Source organism: Sceloporus occidentalis, unplaced genomic scaffold, assembly GCF_023333645.1.
Source record: "Sceloporus occidentalis isolate IW3139 unplaced genomic scaffold, rSceOcc1.0.p SCAF_93, whole genome shotgun sequence".
Classification (NCBI taxonomy): Eukaryota; Metazoa; Chordata; class Lepidosauria; order Squamata; family Phrynosomatidae; genus Sceloporus; species Sceloporus occidentalis.
In genome coordinates this window covers 3,613,267-3,635,361 of record NW_028317073.1, presented here as the reverse complement: position 1 = coordinate 3,635,361, position 22,095 = coordinate 3,613,267, and the positions used below count along the sequence as shown (strand labels likewise).

The following is a 22,095-nucleotide window of genomic DNA, read 5'->3' as shown; positions in this document are numbered from 1 at the left end:
AAAATGTGACAAGTAACGTTAGCAAAACACTTTGGAATACTGAAATAATAGGGTGTTTGTTCTCCCATAAGGAGTGCACACAAATTTTAAATTTGCTCATTTTAAATAGTTTTGTTTCATTGGTTAGGGTTTAGAGGTTAGCTAGGGCTGAGTGCTGAGCTTTTGGTGGTACATATATATTCCGAGCTGTCTTATATCCCAATGTGATCTCAAAACCCATTCTTGTATCGTAGTGAAACTCATCCTAAGAAGACTTTTTATAAAATACATTTCTGTGAAAAAGTACACCCTCTTTGAATTCTATGGCTTTACATATCAGGAAATAATAAAAATCACCTGTGCCTTAGCAGATCTAAAATAGGTAACTACAACCTACACATGACATATTACACCAAAAGTAAAGCCACACACACACAATTACACATCCATGCTCATACACAATTACACACGCATACACACAATTACACTTCCATGCTCACACACACACACACACACACACAAGTACACACCCATGCTTATACAAACACACAATTACACATGCATGCTCACATACACACACAGGTACACGTGCATGCTCAAACATACACACAAGTGTGTATATATATGTATATATATATATATATATGTATATACACTCACTGCCCACTTTATTAGGTACACCTGTTCAATTGCTTGTTCTAATAGCTAATCAGCCAATCACATGGCAGCAACTCAATTCATTTAGGCATGCAGACGTAGTCAGCACAATTTGCTAAAGTTCAAAGCAAGAATCAGAACGGGAAGAAAGGGGACTTAAGTGACTTTAAACTTGGCATGGTTGTTGGTGCCAGACAGGCTGGTCTGAGTATTCCAGAAACTGCTGATCTACTGGGATTTGCATGCACAACCAGATCGGCAAAGTGTGGTGATGTTTCGCGCATGCGCAAGCATGTTCCGCGCATGCGCGAGAACATAATCTCTGATAGAGCAGTGCTAGTGTAATCAAAAGATGTGCTCGCATTGCCAAGTGCATATATCAGGTCACTATCTATTATCTTAAAAACCCAGTAAAGAGACAATATCTAATGTGAGTGAATAAATAGATAAATGATATATACCGTGAATAAAGCTAAAAAAATAAATAAATAATAATAATAATAATAATAATAATAAACGTCACTGGTTCTTATAATATGGATAAAGGACTCGAATATTTAGAAAGACCAAGAATGGAAAGGTCATCAAAAATTATGCAAATATACAGTGATATATCATAATGTGAAACAATTAAATAAAGTGTACTTTTAAAAAAAAGGTGTAAAAATGACCAATTCTAAAAGAGGTAGTAAAGTGCGTAAATAATAAGTCACTGAAATAGTACTAAAGGTGCAACAAATTCAATAATGAATTTTATTAAAAACAGTTGAAAAGGAGAGAAGAGAAATTTTCCACAAAATAGTTTAAAGTGATACAGCGCTATTAAAGTGTTGATGGGATCATGTGAAATATAAGGGTCTATCAGCACATATAGAACAGAAAAGAATAAAGAAGTTGAATCTGAAAGAAAAAATAATACAAATTAATCATAAAGATACGAAAAATAAAACAATCAACATATAATTTAAAATAAAAACAAATTCAAATAAGAGGCATCAAGTCAAATTCATAATTAAGACCCCTAGGAAAGATGGTATCATATCACCTCTTTAATCCAAAACACCTCCCTATATGATAATTTTTTTTACCCTATCTCCCCTTCTGATGGATTCTGGCACCATATCGATGATTTGAAATTTTAATTGTGAAATATGATGTCTCTTCTCTTTAAAATGTGCAGGAATGGGGAGATCAGTAAGTCCAGTGCGTATAGTGGATTTGTGTTTTGAAAACGCTGTATAGTTTGTCCAACGTATACTATGCCACAAGGACATTTTAAAATGTATACTACAAAAGTAGAATTACAAGTAACATGATATTTAATTGTATATTTTTTACCATCATGAGGGTAAAAAAAGTGCTTTCCAGGGATCATTGAATGGCAAGAGACACAATTGTAGCAGGGTACATTACATTTGTGTATTCGTGTGTCTATGGATTTGGTAACAGAGATGTCAGCCTTGACTAGTTTGTCACGCAAGGACGGGCATCTTTTATATGCCATCATCGGGGGATTACTAAATTTTGGGATATTTGGAAAACTCTCCAAGAGAATATGCCAATGTTTATAAATGACTTTTTTAATGGAGCCAGATTGTTTACTAAAAGTTGTAACAAATGTGAGTCTGGGTTGTGTAACAGTCCTTTGAGAAGGATTCTCTTTCCAGGTCATTCACTAATAATAATTGTGATTTTACAACTTCCTCTGGATAACCTCATAAAATCTTTGTGACATCTCCTGTAACTGATCATTGACCTGTGTTTCCTGAGAGACAATTCTCTTGACCCTAAGGAATTGACTTTTTGGCAGGTGGATGAAAACTTGAATAGTGTAGTAATGTGTAGTGTAGTAAGGTGTTCCTATCAAGAGATTTTCTAAATAAATTAGTCTCCAATTTACCATTCATTTTGTAGATCAAATATCCAGGTATGTAATGGATGTAAAATCATAAGACATCGTAAACTTGATACTATCAGAACAAGTACTTAGAAACTCAAAGAACACATCCAGGGATTCCAATGTATTCCTTAAGAGACAACTGTCTGCAAACCCCAATGAACTAAAGCAACAAAATGAAGAGTGGGCCAAAATTCCCCCATAACAATGTGAGAGGTGGTTCTCTGTTTTGGCTTTATTTTTGGTGAATAAATCATGACATGGTGTAATATGTCAACTATTGATGTTCATCTGAAATATATATATAGTTTTATATACCTGCTAAGGAACAGATGATTGAATTAAGCCCTGATATGTATAACCACAAAAGTAGTATGTACCTTTCTCAGTATGTACATGATCATTCATCTCAATTTACTCATCTCTGCTATTTTGTTAAAATGCTTACTGGTTCAGGCAGATGTTATAAGGGCAGTAGAGAGGTGATTTCTATAGCCAGGTTACAGCTGTAGTTACATTTTCTCTCAGCAGGAGTTGCCATGAAAACTGATTGCTTTTGACAGGAATGGATTTAATTAACCAACTCAGCCAACACCTACTATTCATAGAAAATGTTTTGTTGTCAGAATATTTAATGGCCTGTTTTCAAACAGCTGTTTGCACTAAAATACTTTTTTTTTTGCTATGGAAAAAATCAAAAATATTCCAGAATGCCTCCAACAAAAGAAGAAATTTAGAAATAAGGACAGAGCTTGCTTGAAAAATATGACCAACAGTGAAATGTTACCGGAAAAGCTGGATAAATTGTATTCTTGGCTGCGAGAGGCTCCACTTTGTGTCTCTTGTACCCAAGGAAAATAAAAACAAGCTCTGTAGCTGTGGTAGCCAATATCTGCAATGATGTTAACAGCCATGCTTTTGTCAGTGGCATTGTTCCTGCAGAGCCTTCTCGGTCTACACTTTGTTTTTGGTGTCCTACTCTCAAGCAGATGCGATGGTTGCATGACACCCTGGTGAATGGTAACAGGAGCTCTGCAGGGCCACGTAAAGTGCATTACATGACCTGTGGTAGTAGGGTTTTAGCTCACACACAGAATGCAAGCTGCACTGTAGACAGGGCTCTGTGCAAAGTAAAAGGGGGAGGGGACAGGGAGGGAGATCTGTCTGATGTGTGTGTATGGTGTTGGCAAGTGGGTAAGCAAATGCTGTTTAAGTGAATGTGTGTCCGCATATGGTGTTCTGCATGTTAGTGTATAGTAATAGTGTTGGTGTGTGTGAGTTATTATATGGTAATAAAGTGTGAAGGGTGAGTGGTGCCTGAGAGATGGAAAGAGAGTGGGAGAGATGGAGCAGGAAGGTGTATGTATGTGTAAGTATATGGTGTATGTCAGCGTGTGAGTGCTAGTGTATGGTGCATTTGAGTGACGTCTCTGCGTATTAGTATGTGTGTGTTATTAATGTGGATAGGGGGCACCAAAGAAATACTGCACTCTGGCACCGCTAACCCTAGGCTCACCCCTGCCTACTGTGGTCTGCTCCTCAATGTGTCCTTTGCTATTTGGAATTATTTTGCCCTCTGAATCCTGCTTAGACTTGGCACAAATTACTTAATTCAATCTTTATGTGCAGGATCAACAAGGGTTTGGAACACCAGAGAAGATAGCATGTTGGTCCCTGCTTTAGCATGACTCACTATAGTCTCCTTATAGGTGTCACGAACCAGGACGTTCACGTCCCGAACCGCATTGCAGCCATTTGCTGGAGTACCCGCGGATAGCGGGTACTTGCCACCTACCTTCCCCGGTGCCCGCGTCCGGCGGGCACCCGTGGTCTGCTGCTCCCCACGGCCCCTCCTTTTCTCTATGCCTCAGTGGAGACCACGCTACACGCGCGGCTGCACGTCATCGGCTGGGGGCGGGGCTTGGAGAAGTGGCAAGTTTAAAACCTGAGCACTGACACTCTGTCAGTGCTCGGTTGTTGTTCCCGGCTGAGCTGTTCTGCATTATTCTCGTTGCTGATTCGGTTTGTTCCTGTTGTCCTGATATCTCCACTCCTGACCCGGCTTGTCTGATTACCCTCTCTTTGCTGACTCGGCTTGTTCCTGTTTATGCTGTTTTCTCCACTCCTGACCCGGCTTGTCTGATTACCCTCTAGTTGCTGAACTATTGGCTTGCCCCTGACTACGTTGAACTCTCCATTCTGGACCCGGCTTGCTTGACTATTCTTTGGATTCCGTCCAAACCATTCCTGTTGCTACCTTTCCTGCATACTGGATTCCTTACCTGTATACCTCCTCAGAAACGTTACAATAGGACTGCATAATCGCACACAAGTCAATGCTAAGGATCAATTTTCTAGTGCTTTGCACATGGTGGGATATCAAGGACAAGTTAAGGACATGAGTGAAACACAACACGTGCGCCATTCTGCTCAGTCTCAGTGTGGCTATGTTAGTAGAGCTCTTACCTTTGCCAACTAAGCATGTTATCAGACAACATGAAACAAGTTAATGTTTTATTAACTGCTGAAACTTGGTAAAAAAAGAATCACCTGATCTGTAAAATATGGTCAAAACCCTTTATGCGGAAGGTGTAATGATGTTTCAGTGCGTTATGTTGTTGGCAAACACTGGTGGAGTAAGGGTGGTGGAGGAGGAGATCTGTCACATAGTCGGTCCTGCATCTAATCAACATAGCAGCTGTCAAATTAATCTCCCACCCTATCAATTTCTTTAGCTGTTTTCCTACATCAACCCCTTAATTGTACATCTGAAAGACAGATGTTCTAGGAGAAATAATGAAAACTAAACATATACCGTATTTTTTTCTTATCCCTATTTTCAGTAATAGAGAGAGTATTTGATGTAGTTACAAAAAGTTTGGAAATTGGTTATTTAAAATGATTTACCTACCTAGAAAAGCCCTGGGAATATCTTGCCATGTATTGGGTAGTCCTTTTTATGGTCATGAAATATAATTAAAAAATGTTTTTCAGCCTAATGCCTAGGTGTATATGGCCTCACAGTCACAGTGTATATTTGCAGAAATTAGAACTTTAAGTCAGCTGCCACCAGATTACATACATTAGATTTTTAGGAACTTGAACCGGGTGGCCATGGGAATACACCTGTTGGCCACACATTGCAGGATGCAACTTACTGCTGGAGCAGGGTATTGGTTACTATTTCAGCCATATAGGCCACTGGCCTGTTTACATACACCGATCAGCCATAACATTATGACAAGTGACAGGTTACGTGCATAACACTGATGAACTTGTTATCATGGCACCCATCAGTGGGTGGGATATATTAGGCAGCAAGTGAACATTTCCTTCTCAAAGTTTATGTGTTAAAAGCAGGAAAAATGGGCAAGAGTAAGCATATGAGCAACTTTGACAAGGGTCAAATTGTGATGGCTAGACGACTTGGTCATGGGTGGCCAAGACTTACTAATACACTTAGGGTGGTATTTCCTGATGGATTGGCCTCTGTCAGCACCCTGCCACAAATGAAAAAGGGTTCAGAAATGGTTCAATCGTGTTAACTTGGCCTCCAAATTCCCCAAATCTCAATCCAATCGAGCATCTGTGGGATGTGCTGGAAGAACATGTCCAATCCATGGAGGCCCCACCTTGCAACAGGAATTAAATGATCTGCTTCTAAAGTTGTGCTTCCAGAAACCACAGCACACCTTTAGAGGTCTAGTGGAGTTAATGTCTTGATGGGTCAGGGCTGTTTTGGTGGCCAAAAAGGGAACTACATAATATTAGGCAGATGGTCATAATGTTATGGCTGATCTGTGTATATAGCAGTAGATCGTCAGCAAATTATGATACTTTAACTGCCTCATGTCCAGCATTAATCATTTGATATACATTGCTATAAGATAATAATCTAAGGGGTGAGAGGGGGGCCTTACCCTTTCATACATTTCAGTCAAAGGTAAGTCAAAACTATTTACTGTGATTGGTGTGGTCTTACAGTTTTCAAATAAGGGTTAGGAAAGTCTCACCGAAAAAGCAAAGACACCTTGTCGAGATCTAAGCTAAGTAGAACATTACCTACAACATGTCACGTTTCAAAAGGGCAAATTTTAAAGTAAAATTACATTTTTATTTCCTTGCACTAGTATTAACACAGGGCTCGACAAATCCCAGGCGCCAGGTCGCCATGGCGACAGAGAATTTTGTCCTGGCGCCTAGGTTTTGTCAGCCTCTTACATCCAGAAAAAATTGTGGATGTAAGAGGCTGTCACCACACGTGGGCGCTGCTGTTGCTGTCTGCCCAGCAGTCTGGGCAGACAGCACAGCCACTCAGAGCCCGCCCCCGAGCCTGAGATCACTCCCACGGAGTGAGCCTGTAGGCTGAAAACGCGGTTGCTGCAAAACCAGCAAGCAATCGTGTTTTCAGCTGCCACAGGCAGCTTCAGGGAAGGAGGTTGTGTGTTGATTGGTTCCCCACACAAGTGTGGGGACCTGACCCAACACCCCCCAGCTGCCTGATCGCTCCATGAGAGCGACAGTGCAGCTTTAACCCCTTCAATGCCGCGATCGCATTTAGGGGTTAATTCCCGTTTTGTACGGGGCTCTGCTGCTGGTGGTCTGCCTGGAAGCCCAGACAGACCAGCAACAGCAAAAACGAGCCCCCCACAAGCCCTTTGATGATTCCTGTAGGCATGGAAGCCTACAGCAGTCATCAGAGACTCCCCCTGCAATGGCTGCTCTATAGACCAGCAATTGCGTCCCAGCTGCCAGAGGCAGCTTCAGGGACAGGGGAGAGGGTTCTTCGGTCTCCACATGAGTGTGGACACCAGCCTCAACACCCCCCTGCTGCCTGATCGCTCCCTGAGAGCGACAGTGCAGCGTTAACCCCTTCAATGCCACATTTGTGTATGACACATTCGTGGCATTGCAGGGGTTAACATTTGTCCTCACAAGCTTGTGGGGACTAAATATCAGTCAATGCTGTGCTCCAATGGAACATCAGCATTGAAAGGGTTAAAAAAAAATAATAATAAAAAAAAAACAGCACTGACCTGAAAGTCCAGGGTGCTTCCAGGTCAAACGCTGTGAGTTTAGTAAGTGGGCTGATGATGATCAGATCACTCCTGACCAACTGTTAGTTTAAAAAAATCCTGGCTCCTAACTTTTTTACCTGGCGCCTAGATTCACAACAAATTTGTCAAGCCCTGTATTAACATACTAGTATTTTTTAGTATTCTACTATTTATAATGCATTTTCTACCTTTAATAAAATTGATTATCATTGCTGTACAAAAAATACTACTTGTATGTATTGCTATAGTATCAAGAGTGGCATTCTAGAGTAATAGTTTTGTCCTCTGCATATTTTTTCAGACTGCTGTGTGCAATATTAAAAAGCATCCTGATTTTGCTACCACAGGCCAATGGATTGTTGTGACCGAACGTGATGGGAAACAGGAATCCAATGTATTTGATGGCATTCTTGTCTGCAGTGGGCATCACACTTTCCCTCATTTGCCACTGGATTCCTTTCCAGGTAAAAAAATATATGCATTAAATAATATTTTTTTCCTCCTAAATAAATTGGTGGAAGGAATATAAAAGGGTCATCTGGTATTGTTGATGTGTTTATTACTTCAGGGTCAGTGTAGTATTTACATTTGTGCTGACCTAGACATTATCAAGTCTAAGGAAAACCACCCCTCCCCATATACATTGACCACTTTCCTCCCAGGCTGCAGACATTCCTTGCCTCTCCAGCCATCTTGGACTCATCCTTGGCATTATTTTAGCCTGAAATTTATAGGCTCTTTCACTCACAATCTCTCACACATTCTCTCTCTCTCTCTCTTCTTGTGATGTCCTCTCTCCCTGATTGGAGAATCGGGGGAGAGGAGATCACTGGAAGCTCTCTTATTTTGCCCTAAGATAACCTTGTGTGAACTTGTGTGAACTTCCGCCCAAATGGCAGAGCTTCTGATGACGTCTTCCCCCCCTCTATTGGAGGATGGGGGAGAGGAAGTCTCTGGTAGCCCCACAATTTTGGTGCAGGTTCACCAAGAGGTTATGTCCACGGGGATGTGGCGGATGATACAAGGACAAGAAGATCTAAGAAGCAGAAGTGGTCGGCAGTGAAGGTAGGGAGACATGAGAGAGAAGGTGAACATGAGAGCGTGAGAGAATTAGAGTCTGAGAGAGTATGAGTTAATGTGGGTGTCAGACAACAAATTTTGTTTCCAAATGTAAAATTCCCCCGATTTTTGTCCTGAGGGTGCAAATGGGCAGGAAATGTATTTCGTTGTCAAAAAACAAATGGGATAAAAATTAAATTTTTTTTTTTCTGAATCAGTTTTTGGCTCATTTGCACATGTGTAACTCCTATTATGTTTGGCAAGCCGGTAACCAAGGGGTGTACATTCCTCTGCTATCTTCTTCTTTTTACCAAAAAGCTAACGATAGTTTGTACTGCCAATAGGAAATATAGTAGTATATTTTCTTGATCTCTGGATAGATATTTACCGGTGTTCAGGTTAAGGTCCCAGATACCGAACATTTGAAACATATGGTTTTCTAAATGGACAGCGTATAACAACTTTTGGACGCACAATAACAGGTAGTTAAAGTTGAAAGCCACTGTAGAATTTTTTTATGGGTTAACACAAATATACTAATAATTATTTGGTCTGCAAATGTATGATAATTTGTTGTAGATGATATAGTCAGGGTGCTTTTACACACTTTTTCGTTATTTAATTACTGTACCTTAAGTATTAGCTGTCATTGAAGTTATTTTAAGAGATATTACTTATCAAGGTTAATCATCGAGAGTGTTGCAGATACATAACTCAATTGTGGTACTTTAGAAGAATGCACATGTGGACTTCATTTCTTATTGGCATATGTCTTTGTTAAAAAGTGAGAATACTGAAAATATAAATATTTTTTATTAGCATCTTAAGGACGGAGGCTGTTTTTTTTCTATTTTTGTACTTTAGGACTAAAGGGTTTTTTGGACTTTTGCTATCTTGTTAACAATCATAAACCTGTGTGGAAAAGAAAGCATACACTCTTATATTAGGTAAATACAACCTGAGATGAACAACAACACATGGCATATTATATGTATGGACAAAAAATGATACAGACAATTTTTTTTTGGTCCATTTGTTTTCGGACAATGAAATTCGTTGTCACCCTCATGCACTCTCTCATGCACTCTCACACTCTCTCATGTTCTCTTTCAGTGTCACCCTATCTTCTCTGCCAACCACTTATTGTCCCTGCCTTCTTTCCCTCAGTGTTGCTTCTTCTCTTGACTGTTCTTTTTCTTCTAGCTTCTTTCTTTATCTGCTTTTCCGTATCTTTGCGTTTCTTCGTCCGGTTCTCTGTGAACCTGGCCTCCCTGAGAACTTCTGCAAAAGTGCAGGGCCTTTGGGCACACCCTCTCCCCCCGGGGAATGAGTGTGCCCGGAGAGTGTGAGAGGAGGGCATGAGTGAGAGTGAAAAAACACAACGAAATTAAAAAGAAAATTCAGAGCTTTGTTACGGGTCACTCCTCGTTTTCGGACATTTGTACAAAGTGATGAAATTGGCACATTTTGTTTAAATTGAAATTCGCACGAATCCAAATGCAGAAGTCTAACATCTATTTTTCTTTCCAACAAAAAATTTAAGAGAACTGAGCCTAAAACAATGTCTTAACATCATGTTTGATCATCATTAGAATTGTACCACAGAATTAATTCCATTTAGTACCAATGGAAAGTAGCTTCTACAAATGTTTTCCACTAGCACAAAAAGCCAACCTAACTTCCAGCACTGCCAGGTGGTCCTTTGCTAAGCCCTCTACCAGCCCTAGCCCTTTCCACCTCCGGTGACACCCCAACAGGAGTGTCCTGCTTCAGGCAACTGTAATGCGGGGCAGTATGATTTAAGCTTACAAGGATTTATTTCAGTGAACAAATCTGTAACTTCCCCAAAAATAATTTACAAATATTATTCATGATGTGCCGCTCATCAGGGGGGGTACCACCACGCCGGCACCCCTCCAGACGCCCACCAGCTGCCCCCACTAGGCACCAGGGAGTCTGAAGCAAGGGGGACAAGGGGGCGATGCATTGGAAAGTCTGGGGGGGCAGAGTGGTATATATGGGGTATAAGGCATATCAGGGAGGCAGATTGGCAAATAGGGGGGTATAAGGCATATCTGGGCGGCAGAGTGGCATATAGGGGGTATAAGGCATATCTGGGGGGCAGATGTGCATAACTGGAGGGGCAGGCTGCAAAAAAAAGGAAATAAAAACAAGAAATGAATTTTTCTCAATCATAGTTTTTATTAAATTTTAAAAAATAGTTTACATGTGAAACTTTTCTCCTATTGGGTGGTCTTATATTCAGGCTTTTTCTTTTTTTCCTAAATTAGTATTCACATTTTGGGGGGTCTTCTTATAATCAAGCAAATACAGTATCTTTTTTTACCCCCTTTCAATACGTGGAAGGATTCAGTAGAATCCCACCTATGCAGGCCAGTTCCTTGGCTTGCAGTATACTCACCACCAGCCAGCTTCAGTCTTTTAAGACACCCTGACACCCATGTGCACAAAACATTTCCATGGATTTCAGTGGGAGCACTTTCCTGCCACTAAATGGTTGCTTTCGCTGCCAAATTTGGCATGGAAACCAGACTACTGAAGTGGGGTATGCTCTGCAGCTCTGGAACTGCAGCTTCTCCTAAAGCTAAATGGATTTAATTTTTTACTTATAGTTCTTGACTGGGGCGGTATTGTATACATTCTCAAACAGACTTTTTTATCATGATTTTATGACATCATATTCATTATTTCACATGTTATTCTGACAGGCAGATTATATATTTTTTTTTCTTTGACAGGCATAGATAAGTTTAAAGGCCAATATCTCCATAGTCGGGACTACAAATATCCACACCCATTCCAAGATAAGAGGATCATTGTCATTGGCATTGGAAATTCTGGCGGAGACTTGGCAGTAGAACTTAGCTCTGTTGCTAAACAGGTACAGCAAATATACTATTCCTGGGAGTAATTTTGGTGGAGTCTATTATAATGAAATTTTAGTATAATCATTGTAACTGTATTAATAGCTTAAAATTGCTTAGTATGACTATGAGCTTGATAATATTCCCAATATTGATATGTTGGGAGAGTTTGCCTGTGTGCATACATCTTTAAGTTTTTTATGATTTGCAGCTGAGTTTGTGCATTTGACTTGCAAGGTCTCCTAGTGTGAAAAATACAAATAAGCATAATAAATAAAAAACAGGACCACCTATTAGCCTATTTACTCATGGTATTTTGTACAATATTTGTCCAGCCACCATTCCCTTTTTCAGTTTTACTGTCTGTAACCACACAAATAACAGTTTCAAAGACAGTTAAGACTTTCTTTTTTGATATCACATACATCTTTTGATACACATATATTTTGATACATCTAAATGTAATTTAACATTTAGTATGAATAGTATATTAAAAAATGAAAAAATATAATTGTCAGTAATGTAGTTGGGTTCATCAAAATAACCCAAAATATATTATTATTAATGTTTTGAGTTGAGCAGCATGCCATTGGACAGAATTTCTCCAAAAATTCACCATTTTATGAATTGATCCCTGCAGCAGTAGTAGAGCACTGGGTAGACACAAGCAGATACACACATGAAGCCTCACAGTATAGCCTCACATAGTTCCCCCCAAACTAGAAAAAAAATTGAATAAGTAGATCCCTCGGAGCAAGTAAGGATGTTGAGCCGCAGAAGCAGGGTAGGGCAACAAGCAGGCACAGACAGATTTTACAGGATTGTACAGGACTGAATTTCCCCCAATATTCAAAAAACTAAATTAACAGCACACCACAGCAGCAACAGAAGCAGGGCACAGAGCAGTCATTGGCAGACAGAAAGATACAGCCACTTAGTACAGGATTTAATGTCCTTCAAATTTGAAAGAATTGATCCACCGGTGTAATGAGATAGAGCCACATCAGCAGGGGCAGAACAGGGCCCAATGCATGAGAAGACAGACACATACAGCCATATGGTACGAGAATAAATCCCTCCCAGAATCTTCCCCCTAATAGTACAAAAAAGAACAAACGTTTATCTCATAAACAGGGCCCGGATTAACTTAGGGACTGATGGAGCTGCAGCTCCAGACCCCTACCTGAAAATAGGCCCAGTCAGGGCAGGACTGACTGGACCTATACGTGGCCGATGCGGCCGCCAGGGCCATCTTTAACGTAGGGCAAAAGGGGCAGCTGCTCCTTGAGCCCGCAGCTACCGCGGTCGCCGCAACTGTAACTAGGCCCGCCAGTCTAGGGGCGACCCCCCGCGCTCACTTCCGCAGGGGCCGGCTACTTACCTGTTGCTCGAACCCAGCAGAGTCACGTCATGTACATCACATATGTCACATGACCCACCTGCACATCTACGTCACCTGGGCGGTAAAACAGAAATTGTTCGCACAGAGTGCGAGCAAGACGGAAGGAAGCTGCAAGCCTCTGTGAAAGTCTGCGAGCGGCACAGACATCTGCAGTTCAGGTAAGGGGTAGGCTGTATGTATGAGTATGTGAGATTGAGTGAATGAATTAGTGAATTAATGAGTATCTGTGAAGGAGTGAATAAATATTTGTGAATGAGGGAATTAATCAGTGGATGAATATCTGAATGAGTGAATAAGTATCTGTGAATTAGTGAATGAATATTTGTGAATCAGTGAATGAACATGTGTGTGATAGCATGGATGTGTAAGTGGGGGGCATGCCACAGAAAGGCTACTTGGGGGCAAAGATGCCACAAGCAGGCTGTTTTGGGGGCAAACATCCCAAACGCAGGCTGTTTTGGGGGCAAAGATGCCACAGGCAGGCTGTTTTGGGGGCAGAGATGCATTGAATTTCCCCACACATTTGTATACAGAAAATTGGTTCTTGACTACAACCAAACATAGTGAATCGACCACCAGAGAACTAAAAAACTGTATTTCTTTATTGGGGTCTATTTACTATTGAGGGAGAGATGACATTAATAAAATAAACCCCCAAATGTATAACATGCCCTCTGCATTCTTTATATATTTTTAGGTATATCTAAGTACCAGGAGAGGAGCGTGGGTTCTTAATCGTGTTGCTGATGAAGGCTTTCCAGTGGATGTGGTTCTTTACAGCCGCTACAAACTGTTTCTTAAACAGTTCATGACCACAGAAATGCTGAACAACTGGGCAGAAAAAAAGATGAATGCCCGTTTCAATCATGAAAATTTTGGAATAAAACCCAAACACAGGTTTGGAATATCTCAGTTGTATCTACCTTTTGAGTTGCCCTAGGCCCGAACTAGGGATTGAATCCTGACATTAACCTTTCATAAATGACAGTGTTTCCTTTAGAAGTGGCAGGCCAGTCAGCTCTGCACAGTTAGATGGTAACCCATGTCTTTTGATAAAGACATGTGATATCTGCTAAGTGCCTTGAACGCTAAAATAAGTTGTCTATACAGAAACCATAGGGCTCCAGGATCCTTGAGGTAGACTCCTCTCCTGAAGAACTGAAACTTGTATCCAGATCTTAATCCTAATAAAGTTAACATGTAAAAAAACTCTGCAAAAAATTATTAGTAATAATAGAATATGAAACATAATTTGTTGATATTATTTGATTTTAGGTTACACTGTGTATAAAGGGCTTCTTATTTGCATAGTCATGTCATTTAAATTATGTTCCCTAGTTTTTCCCTGTATATTGTATTATTAATACTGTAATTATTAGACTTGGGCACCAGGGGGCTCTTCGTGTTCGTCTTCGTGCTCGTCTTCGGGGGGAAAAAAACCTTCGTATTCCGCGAATATTCGCCCGTTCCTGTCTTCGGGCGAATATTCGCGGACATTCTTCGTGCTCGTTTAATCTTCGTTTCCTTCCCGGTTGCCTAGCAGGGGTTAATACGGGGTTAACAACACATCGGAGCAGCAGCAGCTGCCGTGAAGGAACGTGTGTGCAACTCTATTGGTCGTTTCGGCAGGGGGCTGGTCTGGCATCAATGAGTGAATTGCAGAACGCACTTCATTCGTTGATGGCAGGCCAGCCCCCTGCCGAAACGACCAATAGAGTTGCACACACGTACTGAGGTGTACTGTACACAAAATGACCTAGAGACAAATGCTCCAAGGAACTTGGCCTCCGTTTATCATACACAAGATCATCATCCATAGATGTTTAATAAAAGAATAGGGATTATTTTACATTTTTAAATTGATTTTGGACCACTTGTAATACATGCCTAACATTTGCTACCTATTCACAATGGCATACTTTGCAACAACCCAACTTTTACTGGACAGGTGTGTTGGCAGGTATGCGGATGGAAAAATGTTGGACAAGAACTAAAAAATAGCTTAGGGTTAATGTACGGTTATGTTTAAGATTAGTAGCAGTGCACTGGTTTGGATAAACATGTATTATTATGTCTAAATAATAATTTACTTTTAATTTTAATGGGTTTTAAAAAATTAAGGGGTTTATTTAAATGTATTTTAAAGTTAGATTTATTATTTAGTACTTTATTATATTTATTTAATGTTTATACTAGTGCTACCTACCGAGCTATAACTACCAACGTGTATTTGCATACCTAGATAGCTAAATTAGATGGGACAGGACTGGAAAAAAGCAGGACTGTCCCTGAAAAAGTTGGGTCTGTTGGCAGGTATGTGGATGGAAAAATGTTATAGTATGAAGTGTGAGTTATAGCGTTAATGCTAGTGAGTGTAGAAGTGAAGGCCAGGACAAATAAGAGGAAAAGTCCTTGTGATTTGTGCATTGTACGTGTATGTGTTATGTGTGTTGTCACTGTGTTATTTGTGTTATTGTGTGTGTTATGTTTGGTTGGTTGGTTGTGTATCAGAAGGAAAATAATGAAATGGAAATGGAAATGGAAAAGGCGAATGAGTGGGCAATTGGTGACCCACTCACCTGTTTCACCCCAGAGCAAAGCATCCAAACACTGTCAGTCCTAGACGTTTGGCAGCGGACTTCCAGAGCTCAGACACAAGGCCCTAGCGTAAGCTGGCCACTCCGGCGGAGGTAGCCGGCGTTGCCACACCGCAAACAGACGCAGCCAGGGGGGAGAAACTGCCCTTACCATTAGGGACATTTTGGGCATGACTCTAGCCAGGAAGCGAACTGGCACAGAAGAGATGCTGGCACCACCACAACCACCACCACCACCACCAGCAGCAGCATTGAAAAATGGGAAAGGCGAATGAGTGGGCAATTGGCGACCCACTCACCTGTTTCACCCCAGGGCAAAGCACCCAAACACTGTCAGTCTTAGACGTTTGGCAGCAGACTTCCAGAGCTCAGACACTAGGCCCTAGCGTAAGCTGGCCACTCCGGCGGAGGTAGCAGGCGTTGCCACACCGCAAACAGACGCAGCCAGGGGGGAGAAACTGCCCTTACCATTAGGGACATTTTGGGCATGACTCTAGCCAGGAAGCGAACTGGCACAGAAGAGATGCTGGCACCACCACAACCACCAGCAGCAGCATTGAAAAATGGGAAAGGCGAATGAGTGGGCAATTTGCGACCCACTCACCTGTTTCACCCCAGGGCAAAGCACCCAAACACTGTCAGTCTTAGACGTTTGGCAGCAGACTTCCAGAGCTCAGACACTAGGCCCTAGCGTAAGCTGGCCACTCCGGCGGAGGTAGCAGGCGTTGCCACACCGCAGACAGAGGCAGCCAGGGGGGAGAAACTGCCCTTACCGTTAGGGACATTTTGGGCATGACTCTAGCCAGGAAGCGAACTGGCACAGAAGAGATGCTGGCACCACCACCACAACCACCACCACCACCACCAGCAGCAGCATTGAAAAATGGGAAAGGCGAATGAGTGGGCAATTGGCGACCCACTCACCTGTTTCACCCCAGGGCAAAGCACCCAAACACTGTCAGTCTTAGACGTTTGGCAGCAGACTTCCAGAGCTCAGACACTAGGCCCTAGCGTAAGCTGGCCACTCCGGCTGAGGTAGCAGGCGTTGCCACACCGCAGACAGAGGCAGCCAGGGGGGAGAAACTGCCCTTACCATTAGGGACATTTGAGGCATGACACTAGCCAGGAAGCGAACTGGCATTGAAGAGACGCTGGCACCACCAGCAGCAGCAGAATTGGGAAAGGCGAATGAGTGGGCAATTGGCAACCCACTCACCTGTTTCACCCCAGGGCAAAGCACCCAAACACTGTCAGTCTTAGACGTTTGGCAGCAGACTTCCAGAGCTCAGACACAAGGCCCTAGCGTAAGCTGGCTACACTGGCGGAGGTAGCAGGCATTGCCACACTGCAGCAAGTGCAACCAGGGGGGAGAAACTGCCCTTACCATTAGGGACATTTGAGGCATGACACCAGCCAGGAAGCGAACTGGCATTGAAGAGACGCTGGCACCACCAGCAGCAGCAGCAGAATTGGTAAAGGCGAATGAGTGGGCAATTGGCGACCCACTCACCTGTTTCACCCCAGGGCAAAGCATCCAAACACTGTCAGTCCTTGGTGTTTGGGAGCGGACTTCCAGAACTCAGACACAAGGCCCTAGCGTAAGCTGGCTACACCGGCGGAGGTAGCAGGCGTTGCCACACCGCAAACAGACGCAGCCAGGGGGGAGAAACTACCCTCTCCATTAGGGACATTTAAGGCATGACACTAGCCAGGAAGCGAACTGGCAGAGAAGAGACGCTGGCACCACCACCACCAGCAGCAGCAGCATTGGAAAAGGCGAATGAGTGGGCAATTGGCGACCCGCTCACCTGTTTCACCCCAGGGCAAAGCATCCAAAGACTGTCAGTCCTTGGCGTTTGGGAGCGGACTTCCAGAACTCAGACACTAGGCCCTAGCGTAAATTGGCTACACCGGCGGAGGTAGCAGGCATTGCCACACCGCAGCAAGTGCAACCAGGGGGAGAAACTACCCTCTTCCATTAGGGACATTTGAGGCATGATTTCAGCCAGGAAGCGAACTGGCAAAAGATACTGGCACCACCACCAGCAGCAGCGTTGGAAACGGAAAAAGGTGAATGAGTGGGCAATTGACGACCCGCTCACCTGTTTCACCCCAGGGCAAAGCCTCCGAAGACTGTCAGTCCTTGGCGTTTGGGAGCGGACTTCCAGAACTCAGACACTAGGCCCTAGCGTAAATTGGCTACACCGGCGGAGGTAGCAGGCATTGCCACACCGCAGCAAGTGCAACCAGGGGGAGAAACTACCCTCTCCATTAGGGACATTTGAGGCATGATTTCAGCCAGGAAGCGAACTGGCAAAAGATACTGGCACCACCACCAGCAGCAGCGTTGGAAACGGAAAAAGGTGAATGAGTGGGCAATTGACGACCCGCTCACCTGTTTCACCCCAGGGCAAAGCATGAAAGTCTGTCAGTCCATGGCGTTTGGGAGCGGACTTCCAGAACTCAGACATTAGGCCCTAGCGTAAATTGGCTACACCGGCGGAGGTAGCAGACGTTGCCACACCACAAACACGTGCAACCAGGGGGAGAAACTACCTTAAGCATTACAGAGAAAAAAAATTTACTTTCCAAGCTAAGAGCTGGGTAACCCAACTTGGGCAGATTGAATTTAAGAAAGGCAATCTGCTTCATCAGATGAGGTGCCATGCGTGAGCGCTGTGGACTCAGTATGTTTCCAGTCATAGAAAACACGCGCTCACTTTGAACAGTGGTTGGCGGACATGATAGTAGCTGCTGCGCAACCCATGAGAGTGCAGGCCACGCACTCTTCTTTTCATCCCAGTAGCTAAGAGGATCAACATTAGGCGCAGAAGGAACTTCACAGAGGTAAAGTTTGACCATTTCAGCAGCACTACTCTCCTTTCTGCTGCTAGCTCTGTCAGATGGTCCAACTATACTCCCAAGTGCCTCTTCCCAAAACGCAGCTGCTCCACTCAGCTGTGTTGTGCTGCTTGTGGCACTGCTGCTGATGCTGCTGCTAGGAGTAGCAGACGACATAATCTCTTCCTCCTCCTGCACCTCTCCCTCCTCGGACAGCATTCCCATTTTACGCTGCCAGTCACGCACCTTGTTGACCAATTGCTCCCGGTAGCTACTGAGAACATTAAATTTCAAAGCTAGCTTTCCCTTAATTCTTGGATCGCAAAGGCACGCTAGCATCATTTCGGGACTCTCTTCCATTCGTTTGCGAAGGTGTACTTTTAGCAGATCCTTCAGCTTCCTGGCTATGGCTGCTACGTCAGGATGTAGAGTGCCACCTTGAACAGCCTCACGGTTTCCAAGGAACACATCCATCTTGCTGCCTAGATGGGAGAACACTGGGATTACCTGGGCCAGACTGGCAGTGTTTGATCTTAAATTTTCTGTGGCATCCCTGAATGGTTTAAGGACTGCCACTAGCTGGGCGATCACTGTCCAATCCTCCCTATTCAATGGAGAGGTAATCCCAATATTGTGCTCTGAGGCAAGATCATGGATTGCCCTCTGCTGCTCCAAAATCCTCTCCAGCATGTCTAACGTGGAGTTCCACCGTGTACTGACATCCTGGTGTAGGCAGTGTACGGGAAGACCTGACCTCTCTTGCTCTTCCCTCAAAAGTTGGCTAGCCTTAACACTATGGTGAAAGTGCCCAGCGATCTTTCTGCAGCGGGACAGAACTACTGCTGCCACATTAATTCCTTCTGACATTGCTGCCTTCACTACAAGATGGATGATGTGGGCTGCACAGCGCACACCAACAATATGACCATCTCGCAGCGCTTTCACCATATTGGCACCTCCGTCAGTTACCACAAAACCAACTTCAACATTGGTGCCCGCCTCTGCTCCCACCCAAAGGCTAAACATTTTCCTCATTGCATGCAGAATATTTTGGGAAGTGTGCTTTTCATCCATCACTTCTGCATGGAGAAGGAAAGATCGGTAGCCTGCTGCAGCAGCTTCCTTAGACACACCGGGCTGCCACCAGTGTGCTGTCAAAGAAAGAAAGGCATGCTGGCCGCTAGGTGCACTCCACAAATCTGTAGTGAAATGAACAGACTGACCAGCAGCCTTGGAAAGCTCCTCTTTCACTGCTGCAACACAGGACCGATACAATGAGGGGACAATGTTCCTGCTGAAAGTGGAACGTGACGGAACTGTATATTGTGGAGCCACAGCTGCCATCAATTGTTTGAAAGGCTCCCCTTCGATCATAGAGAAGGATGCCCCTCCAACAGCAATGAACTGACCAATCAGTCGCGTTACTTTATTGGCCTGCTGTTTGGGCATTGACCTTTTGGATTGGAATGCCACAAATTGTTCCAGGGTGGGCTGGACATGCAGTGCTCCAACCTGCCTTGGTCTCTGGCTGCCAGCACTAGTTGCTGCTGCTGCTGCTGCTGCTGCTATTGGCTCAGAAGAAGAAGCTGTTGGGGTTTTTCCACGGCCACCAGCTATGCTGCCTGCACTAAGTTTTACTTCTGCATCTTTCCCCAATAGCACAGCGTTGTGTTGAGTGCTGAGGTGATGCTTCATGCTAGCATTGGTAAAATGGCCAGACACTTTCCCTCTGCTTATTAGCTTCCCACAATGTTTGCACTTTCCATAGCGCCCTTCTTCAACATTTTCAAAGTGCTCCCAAATTGGGGCGCGCATAGCCTTGGAGTGTGCCTTGGGTGCTGCTCCTACTGCTCGGGGTGGATGAACAGAGGCAGAACTAGTGGTGGTGGGACTGGTGGTAACAGTACTGGCCATAGTGGGACTGCTAAATGCTTTAGATTTGCTAGGTTTTACTGCTGCTGCTGCTGCTGGTGGTGGTGGTGATGGTGATGATCGTAGCGGAGAAGGTGGAGGCTCAGGGGAAAATTGTGCACTAGCCATTTGGACACTGCTCCCTGAGGAATCTGATTCCTGACCACTCATCTCCTCTACTTCCTCTGGCTCATAGTCTAGCTCTTCATTAGCCAGATCGAATGGAATTCCTGCTAGGCTGGAGCTAAGACTGATATCGTCGTGAGACTCGTGACTAGTAGTAGTGCGAGCAGGAAGAATAGACTCTGCACTTGGCCTCTCAGTCTCAGGCTCCTCTGCTACCTCGCTAGGTGGAGTTCCACTATGTGTAGCCCTCTCTCTAACTGTCTTTACAAAAATTCTGTAAGGACTTGGTGGCTTGCTAGAGGTACTAGGAGGACATGGCGTGGCGGTACCAGTGGGAACAGTAGGCGCAGCACTAGTGGTGGTAGAGGCGGTGGGGGTGGTGGTGGTAGAGGCGGTGGGGGTGGTGGTGGTGGTGGTTTTCCCTACAAAGGAATGAGATCGCTTTTGTTTGGGACCCCTCTGAGTCTTGCTGCTAATTTGGCTCTGCTTGGTACCTTGCATGCTGCTGGTGGATGGGGAAGATGCTGCTTGGGGCAAAAGGCACTTCTTTTTAGTCACTGGGCTGGTACTACTTGTGCTACCCTTTAACTTCTAGCGAACTTTTAAAATTTGTGGTTCCTGTTACAGGACGGCGGCCATCTTCCTTGATGGCGAAGATTGCCGGCAGCTGCGGCTGTGACCGCTCTCCGGAGCGGTCACAGCCCATCAAAAGGTTAGTGTTTGGTGTCGCTGGATGCCTCCTGATCGAGGCATTCCAGCGACACCATTTAAGTTTAGGAGGCGATCGTCGATCGCCTCCTAAACGCTTTTAAAACGGGCGTCCGCCGCCATACAAAGTATGGCGGATGTTGACGCCCCGTGGAGGGGCCAGAGATGGCCCCTTCGTGCCGATCGTGGCGTTGCTGAATGCCTCGAGGTCGAGGCATTCAGCAACGCTTTTTGGGTGCAGAAAGCGATAGTAGATCGCTTTCTGCACCCGTTTAAAGACGTGCCGGTCCTGGCACGTCAATTGTCGTAAAGCACATGCTTTGCCGTGCCGTGCCAGGACCGGCAATTGTCATTAAGGGGTTAAAGAAGATTAGAATTATTTTAGTACTACAGCTAGTAGCTTGAAGCTTTGCTTAGTACAGCTCGTCACAGTCAATTTTTCTTGAAAAGAATTAGAAATAAAATAAAATGTCACAGCAAAACAGCTTCACTGCTTGCTGAACAAAAACACACAGCACTTATGCGGCTGCACTCACTAGCCCAACAAGTTCACTTCACTGATGGACTGAGGTGAGCAAAACACTAAGGGTACTTTTAATAAAATTGAAATAAAATGTAAAATAAATGAGAAAATCTTTGCAAAATAGTTAACGTCACTGCTTGCTGATCAAAAAAAAACACAGCACTTATGCGGCTGCACTCACTAGCCCAACAAGTTCACTTCACTGATGGACTGAGGTGAGCAAAACAAATGAAATAAAATGAAAGATTATTAATTAAGAAAAATTGACTTGGTCTCTTGCTGTTGCTAAAACAAAGCACAAACTATAGAGCTGCAGCACCAGTACTAATAAGATTAGCTGAACTATACGCTAGTAGTAATTAATTAATATTATTACTTTTATTTATAGCTAATTTAATTAACTATTAAGATAAGAAAGAATTATAGAATTATTGATATTACTGATTTTAGATT

General features: G+C 43.6%; 1 protein-coding gene across 1 annotated transcript in view; it reads left to right on the top strand.

The window, feature by feature from the left end:
- The window catches only part of LOC149284446 (flavin-containing monooxygenase 5-like), a 32,795-nt gene that overhangs the window by 3,774 nt on the left and 6,926 nt on the right, over positions 1-22,095 (top strand). The window contains exons 3-5 of the mRNA XM_089496716.1: positions 7,892-8,054; positions 11,409-11,551; positions 13,634-13,833. Of these exons, the coding sequence (XP_089352842.1) occupies positions 7,892-8,054; positions 11,409-11,551; positions 13,634-13,833 (506 nt within the window). The remainder of the gene's footprint in view (positions 1-7,891; positions 8,055-11,408; positions 11,552-13,633; positions 13,834-22,095) is intronic.